The sequence below is a fragment of the Arvicola amphibius genome, chromosome 4 (assembly GCF_903992535.2).
Source record: "Arvicola amphibius chromosome 4, mArvAmp1.2, whole genome shotgun sequence".
Classification (NCBI taxonomy): Eukaryota; Metazoa; Chordata; class Mammalia; order Rodentia; family Cricetidae; genus Arvicola; species Arvicola amphibius.
In genome coordinates, this window is record NC_052050.1 from 91,927,622 (window position 1) to 91,937,700 (window position 10,079).

A 10,079-nucleotide genomic window follows, 5' to 3' on the forward strand; every position below is an offset into this window, starting at 1 on the left:
GGAGAAGATTTGTACTGTTCCTTGTTCCCTATCAGAGTTGAGTGCAATTCAGCAACTGGACTGTGTTAGTCTCACTAAAAAAAAAAAATGTTTCTTTCTTGTTAGGTGACTCTCATTCACCAGGTGCCAGATGGAATTACTAAATAATGTGTAACAATTTAGTTCTGTCTTGATTGGTTTTTTCCGAGAGAGGCTTTCTCTGTAACTTTGAAATCTGTCCTGGAAGTGGTTCTAGAAGACCATGGTGGCTTTGATCTCCCCGAGTTCAAGCGGGCCGCTGCCTCCTGCATGCTCTGATTAAAGGCCTGCGCCCGCACTGCTCAACTTCATTGTTGTTTGCGTTCCTGGGATGGAACCCAGGCTCAGCCTACGCTAGGTGGGCTCTCTACCCTGCACTAAGTTCTGCAGCCATTTGTAGCAACTTTAAAATTGTTTTTTGGGGGCTGGAGAGATGGCTCAGTGGTTAAGAGCATTGCCTGCTCTTCCAAAGGTCCTGAGTTCAATTCCCAGCAACCACATGGTGGCTCACAACCATCTGCAATGAGATCTGGTGCCCTCTTCTGGCCTTCAGGCATACACACAGACAGAATATTGTATACATAATAAATAAATAAATATTTAAAAAAAAATTGTTTCTTGTGCAGGTCAACTTGTTACATTTTGTCTGTCCATCTGTTGGCTTCCTGATCCTGTGTTTGGTGTATGTCTGTGAATGAGTGAACAGAAGGCAGAGGTCAGTCCTGAGTGTCATTTCTCAAGAACCATATCTCTTATTTTTGTGGGACAATGACACTCTTGGGACCTTAGGCTCATGAATTAGCCTAGATCGGCGGCTGGTGCGCCCCTGGAATCTGCTTGTTTCCATGCGTCAGCCCTGGGATTACAAATTCCCACAACTGTGTCCTGCTTTTAAATCGCTTCTGATAGTTTACGTTAGTCCCTCATGTTTGGAAGGCTAGCACCTTACAGACGGAACCATCTCCTGTTTAAAATAAGATGTAGTTGTGAGCTAAGGGTGGTGCCGTATGCAGAGACAGGTGGAGCTCTAATTTCGAGACCAGCCTGGTCTACATAGAGAGTCCCGGAGCACTCAAGGCTACATAGCGAAACCTGATTTTGTTTTTATTTAAAATCATTTGTGTGTGTGTGTGTGTGTGTGTCTGTGTGTGTGTCTGTGTGTGCGTGCATCTTTGTGTGTGTGTGTGCACATGCATGCCATTGTATGTAAGGTAGATATCATGGACAACTTTCAGAAATGAATTATCTTGTTTCAACTGTGAGGGTCCCAGGAATCCAAGTTACAGACAAGAATGTAGCAAGCGCCTTTCTCCCCTAAGCCATTCCACCTTCCCCTAAGAGAAGTCCTTGTTTAAGACTCTGCAGGAAGATGTGGTAACACACGCATTTGAACCCTGTGATCACCTAGGAATCTACTGTAGTGTAAATTCTCCGTATTGAGCAGGTGATTGGGGCTCTGGAGGGTGGGGTGGCAGTGAGATGAAGAAAACATCTGAGTTGTCTCCAATGAGCAGTGTCCTTGTGTGTCCCATTATGGTCTTCCTGAAGGTTGGTCCACAAAAGCTCCTCTGTGAAATGTGACTGCTACCTGCAGGCAAAGGGTTTCAGAGGAGACAGGGCTTCAGGAACCCAGAGACGAGCTGGACACACTTAGAAACCTTTAGGGGAGTTCTGATTGGCTGTATGTACCATTGGAGTCTGCGTAGCTGAGCTCATGTGTGACATGTAGTAAGGACACCTACATTCAATGCTCCCTCTGCTCAGACCCACTGCCAGGTGTCTTCCTAATCCCTTGTGAACCAAGCCCTTCTTCCTGTGAAGCTCTTTTTTTTTTGGTGTGTGTGTATTCTTTCGGCTAGATTATTCTTGGAGTCATTCCTCCTCTCCATGAGACTTTCTTCAGCTGATGAGCTGCCCTGGTCCACACACTCCTTCCTCCTTGTCCTTCAGCAAAGGCAACAATCAGCTATAGGGAGAAGAGCAGAAACCGCATCCAGAAGACCAAGCATCGAAAGAGCATGGCCTGAGCTTTGTTTGCTTTCACGCTGAGGACAGCTCTAGGGCCGTGTCCCTCGCACACACTCTGCTTCTGAGCTTCATCTGCCCCCTCACAGCTCCTGAGAATGCTCACTGGATGAGCTCCTCCAGAAAATGAGGACCTCATAGAGAGAAAGAGCAGACGGTGCTGTAAAGTCCCAGAGTTGAGACCCAGCCTGTGTGTCTTCTCATGGCGCTCTTCTTCCTGACCAACACGGTCACTCACGTCTGCTTAACATCTGAGAAGTAAGACTGAAATTTCTTTAAAAATTGTGTGTCCTGAGGATGACGATGATGTCCATGTGACCCCTGTCGATGTACAGAATAGATGCATCTTGGATCATTTGCAGGCGAAAGAGAAGGAAAGGCATTTAAATTTTACAAACCAATCAGTCATATTTGAAATTGTTCTGCTTTCTTAAAAAAATTCTGAACATGAAATAACTTTGCATCTTCTTACTTTTTCACTTAATGTTTTTATTGTACATTTATTTTTAACAAAATGTTTTGTGGACTTATTCATTTTACCTTTTCAAGTATTCTGCCTGGATGTATGTATGTGCACTACGTGTGTGCCTGGTATCCAGAGAGGCCTGGACCTGGAGTTACAGGCTGTTGTGAGCCACCACCTGTGTCTAGGAGATGAACCCAGGTCTTCTGCAAGAGCAACAAGTGCTCTAACCACAGAGCCACCTCTCGCCCACACCTGACGTCCTGACTGCAGTGAGATCTGACACTATCAGATCAGCTAAGCCCAGAAGACTGACTGAAACCCTGGATTTGCTCAAAACCAAGGGCCTGGGTGTGCTGAGCACTCTACCTATGACTTACATTCCAGCCACTGTTATAATTATCCTTTCAAAACATTACTTTCTCCTCCTTTCCCTCTCAGATGGATTTGCTATACATTGCATGTTGCTCTTACACCCATGATTTTTTTCCCTTAGTCACTTGATACTGGGATTGCAGGTGTGTCCATGACACTTTGGTGTTTGCCTTAAAAAAAGATGTGTGATTATCCATAGCTGCAGCCCCAGGACTGAGAAGCAAACGCAGAAGGATTAAGAGTTACGCCAGCCTCAGCTACATCAGAAGGTTGAGGCCATGCCTGCTGCATGAGTTCCCATTACAAAACCTTTACACAATGTAAACACTGCAACCCAGGTCTGTGATTTCTCTTATATTTGGTTGTGAGCCTTGCCTTTATCAGCTGAGCCAACTCTCGAGCCCTAGGTCTGTCATTTCCCTGGCACTGCTGCTGTTAAGACCTCTCTGCTTCACTGCCCTGTAGAACAATGTCTCCACATCTGTTGTGGCTTCTGAAAAACAGTTTCCTTCCTGACCTCGTGTTTGGCCACATGAACTACGAGGGAAGATGTGCTGTGGGCTGTGACATTCTGCCTGCTGATGCTTCCCAGTGGAGCCTACTCCCTAGAGGCAGATCCTGCCTGCTGAGACCCAAGAGGAACACAAGAGGGAGTATGAGGGACAGCAGCGGGAGCCAACTCCTGGTGACATGGTGACATGCAGGTCAATGAACAGGAGAGGCTAGAAGTGATTGCTTTTGAAATCCACTGTGGCTGGAGTCCCTGATGATCGTTACTAAGAAAAATGACAGAGTTCATTCTATTTTGTTCTGAGAAATGGTCTTCCTATGGAGACCAGTGTGTCATAGAAGTCCTCAGTGTGTGTGTGTGTGTGTGTGTGTGTGTGTGTGTGTGTGTGTGTGTGTGTATATATATATATATATATATATATATATATATATAGAGAGAGAGAGAGAGAGAGAGAGAACATGTTCAGCGATTGGATCTGTGTCCCTGGATGGATGTTGGACCCCACCTCAGAATAGCATCGATTTGGTAACCCAGGTCTGGATAATGGAACCAAGTGCTGGTGCTGCCGTTCACCCCCCTCCCCCCAAGCATCTCTTACTCACACCAGTTGCTGCCCCTTCCCCCACTGCTTCTAGCTCTTTGATGCTACTCTCAGGTGTAGTCAGTGAAATTTGTTTATCAGACGTTCACCCACCGGTGAATCAAGATTTATTTATTAAAGATCTTTCTGTTGGGAATTGTTAGAAGGCTCGGTGTAAGGATGCTTACCATGCAAGTATGAGCCCTGAGTCCAGATCCCTACACCCATGTGACAACCAGGGTGGGATGGTAGCCATCTGTAATCCTAACCCTAGGGAGACAGAGATGTGAATTCCTATGGGGAGCTAGCTAGTTAAACTAGCTGGATTTGGGGGATAGTTGACCTCAACTGAGGACGACATCCCACGTGATGGTTTGAAGGAGAATGGTTCCCATAGGCTCATATATTTGAAAGTCTAATCCCTAGTTGCTGAACTGTTTAAGGAAGGAGGAAGGGGTGTGGCCTTGTTGGGGGAGGTGTGTCCCTGGGGGTGGGCTTTGAGGTTTCAAATATCTTCACCGGGCTCAGTCTTTCTCTGCCTGCTGTCTGCTGATCAGAATGTAAAGCTCCCATCCACTGTTTCAGCACCGCGTCTGTCTGCCTTCCAGTATGATGCTCATACACCAACCTCTGAAACTGCAAGCAAGGCCCCAATTAAATGCTTTCTTTTGTAAGAAATGCTGTGGCCGTGGTTCCTCCTCACAGCAAGAGCGCGGTAACACCTGACATCAACTTTGGGTCTCCATACACATGTGCACCGTCCATATCACAACATATACATGTTAATTCAAATGCGCATATACACCCACCCGACACATAATATCCCCCTGTACGTACATATATAAACACACACATACATATATATACCCCAATACATTATATACCTCCTGTACATACATATATATGTATGTATACCCCCATACATACACATACAAACCCACAAACCAAAATACACACACAGACACATACAAAACACACACATACACACACAGGAACACCCTCCATATATGCACACACCAGCATACCCACGTACCCAGACAGACAAACACATACACATACAAACATACATACATACACACACAGAAACACATATGCACACACCAGCATATAATAGTAATCACATGGACAAACACATTGACATACAAGCACACACACACATACACAAGCACATACACTAACATACAAACACATACTTCTACACACAATCACTTACCCCATGTATACACATGAATCCTTCCTTCTGTAAACCATGTATGATGTGTTCATGTGATTTCCAACTATCAATAGTTAGCAAAATATGACTAAAAATAGCCAATAATCAGAAATGACTCAAATCTAGACCTCCAAAACCAGGAGGGGCTTTCTTCAAATAATTCCCCTCCTCTTTCTCCTCTCCCTCTGCTTGCTGCTTCCCCTTCCCCAATATGAAGTTCAGACAAATCTCCATATTATTGGAATTCTTCTCCCTCAACTCTCCACAGCAGCAGAACTACAGGTGTGTACCACCAAGCCAGTCTACTCTTCCTCCCTCCCTCCCTCCCTCCCTCCCTCTCTCCCTCCCTCCCTCCTTCCCTCCCTTCCTCCACCCTCTCTCTCTTCTCTCCTTCTCTGCCTCCCTCACTCCTCCCTCTCTTTCTCTCTTTTTAAACATAATTTCTTTATTGATTCTTGGGAATTTCACATCGTGTACCCCAATTTTGCTCAACTTCCAGTCATCCCATATCTGCCCCTCACCCTTGCATCATCCACCCCAAAAGAAAATTAAAACACAATTAAACCAAAAAAACCAACCAATCAAACAACCAACAATCTTAAAACAAAAACAAAAACAAAAACAAAACTCTTTGCCCCTCCATTTCTCTTACTTCCCCAACATCTACTTGTTCGTCCTGGCGGCATGGCTGCCGTGGTGTGTCACACAGCAGACTGTTCTGTCCTATCTGCTTTCCTTGCAAACGTTCACCTTCATGACTCATCGGTCTGGTTCAAGACCTCTGGTTTCTGCTACTCCATCATTACTGGGCCCTCACAGAAACTCCTCTCGGCTATCCCGCTGCTGCTCCGAGTCACAGAGATCCTGCAGATGTCATTCTGCAGGACCAGACCTTCCTGAGCTCCAGATGGACATGGATGGGGTTGATGTTAGGGTGGGTGACCGAAGACCCTGGGTGTGGGGCTTGGATGAGAGCTGATGTCATAAACAATGCCATCTGGGACCTGTGTGTACCAGCATGCACTCCTTTCTGAAGTCTGTACATCTTGATCTAACCATTGCATTGTAAAGTTTGGTGCTATTCTCTGTCACTGTTGTTTGGTCCAAAGGGGCCAAACATGTAGATAGGAGTTTCTCTTTTTGTCTATAATGAGGCTCTGAGGGACTCCAGTCCCAGTAGCCAAAGAGACTCCCGTAAATGACTGCTCTGTGGTTGTTCTGAACATCTTTCCTGCTCAGAAGACCAAAACCCTATACACCTGTTCTTCCCTAGCTTAGGACTTGACCGTGCTCCCAAGATATCACTAACTCTGAAAATAGTGCGAGATGAACAGCATCGGACAGCACCATCCGCCCTCCCAGGTAGGGTTACAGTGATGGAGACACATATTTGCTGACTCGGGGGTGAATCTACTTCAGAAACACCCCCTGCAACCCTTCCAACAGCAAGAAGCCGATGTAGAAGCTCAAATCCATTGGTTATCGCTTGTGCCAACACAGCACTAACAGGACGTCTCTCTGATGCCCTGTGCTAGGATGGAGGCAGAAGGAAAGCTGAGGTGTAAACATGTCATAGCTATTCTTAGAGGCTGGGTGGCCACTGGGATGTGCAGGTAGGAAATACACCATGGCGGAGTGTTGGAAAGCAGGTGTGTGGATGACCTCAGCACATCCTGGGTTAGCAGCTCTGTGAACTGATTTGCAGATGAGACCCTGCCTGGCGCCCTATTACATCATGTCCATGCCCGTTTAGGTTTTGAATTCACTGTCTCCCCTTCACTTGGACTCAGACCATGAGAGGCAGCAACCAGTCGAGTGTCTCCGAGTTCCTCCTCCTGGGACTCTCCAGGGATCCCCAGCAGCAGCGGCTCCTCTTCCTGCTCTTCCTCACCATGTACCTGGCTACTGTGCTGGGGAACCTGCTCATCATCCTGGTCATTGGCACAGACTCCCACCTGCACACCCCCATGTACTTCTTCCTCAGCAACCTGTCCTTCGTGGATGTCTGCTTCTCCTCCACCACTGTCCCCAAGGTGCTGGCCAACCACCTACTTGGGACTCAGGTCATTTCCTTCTCTGGGTGTCTCACACAGATGTATTTTCTTTTTGAACTTACAGACATGGACAATTTCTTGTTGGCTGTTATGGCCTATGACCGTTTTGTGGCCATCTGCCACCCTTTACACTACACAACAAAGATGACCCAGCAGCTCTGTGCCCTCCTTGTGGTTGGGTCATGGGTGGTAGCCAGTCTAAATGCTCTGTTGCACACCCTGCTCATGGCTCGGCTCTCATTCTGTGCAGACAACACCATCCCCCACTTCTTCTGTGATGTGACTCCCCTCCTGAGACTGTCCTGCTCTGACACACACCTCAATGAGCTGATGATCCTCACAGAGGGAGCTGTTGTCATGGTCACCCCATTTGTCTGCATCCTGATCTCCTACATCCACATAACATCTGCTGTCCTGAGAGTCTCGTCCCCAAGGGGAAGATGGAAAGCCTTCTCCACGTGTGGCTCCCACCTGACTGTGGTCTGCCTCTTCTACGGCACCATCATCGCCGTGTATTTCAACCCCGCATCTGCACATTCATCTGAGAAGGACACGGCAGCCACCGTGCTGTACACAGTGGTGACCCCCATGCTGAACCCATTCATCTACAGCCTGAGGAACAGGGACCTGAAAGGGGCTCTCTATAAAGTGGTTCATAGGAAGATACTCTCCTTCTGATTAATGGATACTGGGTCTATGATCACTCCCATGTAAGTTGATCATTTCCACATCATGAACATGGTACAATCTATTTTTTACGAGTGTTTCTTGAAATAGATAAACACTTTTGGCAGAAGCTTATCCACAAGTCCTGTTTTAGTACAAATCCTGCTTTTGTTATCGTGTGAAGCCAATTACTCTATTCTAAATGTATTTATCAAACAGTCAAGTTTCCTCTCTAGCTGGGGTACAGCTCAGTTGTAATGGGCTTACCTAACACAGAGAGTCCTATGTTTGACCTCCATCACCACAAAGCAACAAGAAGCAAGGTAGTTTTCCCTTTGCAGGTGAAAATATGAGGACCACTTTGGAAGCCTCCATTTCACGAAAGTTTCGCGTTTCCCTTCTGAAAGATTCCCTCACAATCCACAGCAGCGCTTTCCCCAGCGCTGGCGGCTTGCCACTCTCTTGCGGACACCTTGAATTCTCAGTTCTCAGCACCAGCACCAACTCCCGCCTGTTAGATCTGAATGTCTGAGTGGGACTGGGCTTCTCGTGTATTTTCTGGGTTGTTAGATAATAAAACCAAATGTGCTTTACAGCTGGGACTCATGAAGGATGCAGGAAAGTCCTGGAAAATCCGAACTCCTGTATGGGCCGGGCTGAGCAGTGCCACTAGGCATTCTCTGTGGGCTAACACCTCAAGCTCCTGCTGAGAAGGCTGGTCCAGGCTTTACATGGAATCCTGATTACACCAGACTGTTCTAGTCTCTTGTCATAAATTAGACAGTTCTACCATATGAAGCTTATTCAGTATAAGACGTGCCTTTGAGTCTGAGGGCAAAGTTCTGTCGGAGCGGTCCATGTGCCTAAGATGGCTGCGTTCTTCTTAGGTACTCAAACTTCTCTCAAAAGTCAAAGTCTCCCTCTCTTTGGAACCTTTTTTCGTGTGGGTTTTGGGACAGGAGTTCTCTGTGTGGCCTTGGCTATCCTGGAATTCTCTCTATAGACCTGGCTGGGCTTGGAGTCACAGAGAAACACCCAACTCTGTTTTCTGAGTGCTTGGGATTAAAGACCTGTGCCACCACCTCTCAGCTTCCTTGGAGCCTTTTTGGAGTCTTTTGGGTTAAGCCAGTTTCCCCTTCTTTCCCCACCCTCTGAAAAAATTACTGGCGTCACTGTGCATCGGAGGCCACGGAGTCTGCTCTAGTCCTCTCCAGGCTCCTGCTGTGTCTGCTTCAGACGTGAGATGTTTGGGACTCATGGGCTAACACTGTGCACCTTGGGTGCCCTTAGCAAAGCTGGGATCCTGACACAAGTTATATTGGAGACCTGATTTTGGTAAACAAGTACACAAATGAGTGCCCTCTTTTAATTTCTTTTGAGTGGGAAAGTGTATATTTTGAGCAAAATTACTATTGTATCCAAAATAATTACATCATGTAATAATAGAAATCATGTGATAATAGAAATCAATGCTGGGTTTAGGAAAAGTTATGTTTTAAATCCATTTTTAGAAAATAAGACCTTAGCCGGGCAGTGGTGGTGCATGCCTTTAATCCCAGCACTCAGGAGGCAGAGGCAGGCGATTTCTGTGAGTTTGACGCCAGCCTGGTCTACAAGAGCTAGTTCCAGGACAGGCTTCAAAGCTACAGAGAAACCCTGTCTCAAAAAAAGACCGTTTTTAGGGGAGGGGGTTTGGGGAGAAAGTTAGTCCATAAAGTTCCTGCTGTATAAACATGAAGACCTGAGTTTGACTCCCCAACACCCTTATAACAGCTAGGCAGAGTGGCCCACATCTGTGACCAAAGTGCTGGGGGGAGAGTTGGACAGAGGCGGAGTAGCTTCAAAGTTAACGGAGAGAGTGTTGAAGGGAGACACAGGAAGTTGATCTCTGCATGGCACCCACAGGCGTGTGGGCACACACACACACACACACACACACACACACACACACACACCCCATACATTCATTTAAAAAAGCGTTTTTAGCCGGGCGGTGGTGGCGCACGCCTTTAATCCCAGCACTCGAGGGGCAGAGGCAGGTGGATCTCTGAGTTCGAGGCCAGCCTGATCTACAAGAGCTAGATCCAGGACAGGCTCTAGAAACTACAGGGAAACCCTGTCTCGAAAAACCAAAAAAAAGCGTTTTTATTGTTCATTAAGATGATTAAAATTTA

At 46.7% G+C, this 10,079-nt stretch overlaps 1 protein-coding gene across 1 annotated transcript; it reads left to right on the forward strand.

Moving 5' to 3' along the window:
- The first annotated feature begins 6,978 nt into the window (after positions 1-6,978).
- On the forward strand, positions 6,979-7,917 carry LOC119811548 (olfactory receptor 1361-like). The gene has a single exon (XM_038325465.1). It carries the CDS (start codon positions 6,979-6,981, stop codon positions 7,915-7,917), a length of 939 nt encoding a protein of 312 aa, XP_038181393.1.
- Positions 7,918-10,079: the final 2,162 nt, after the last annotated feature.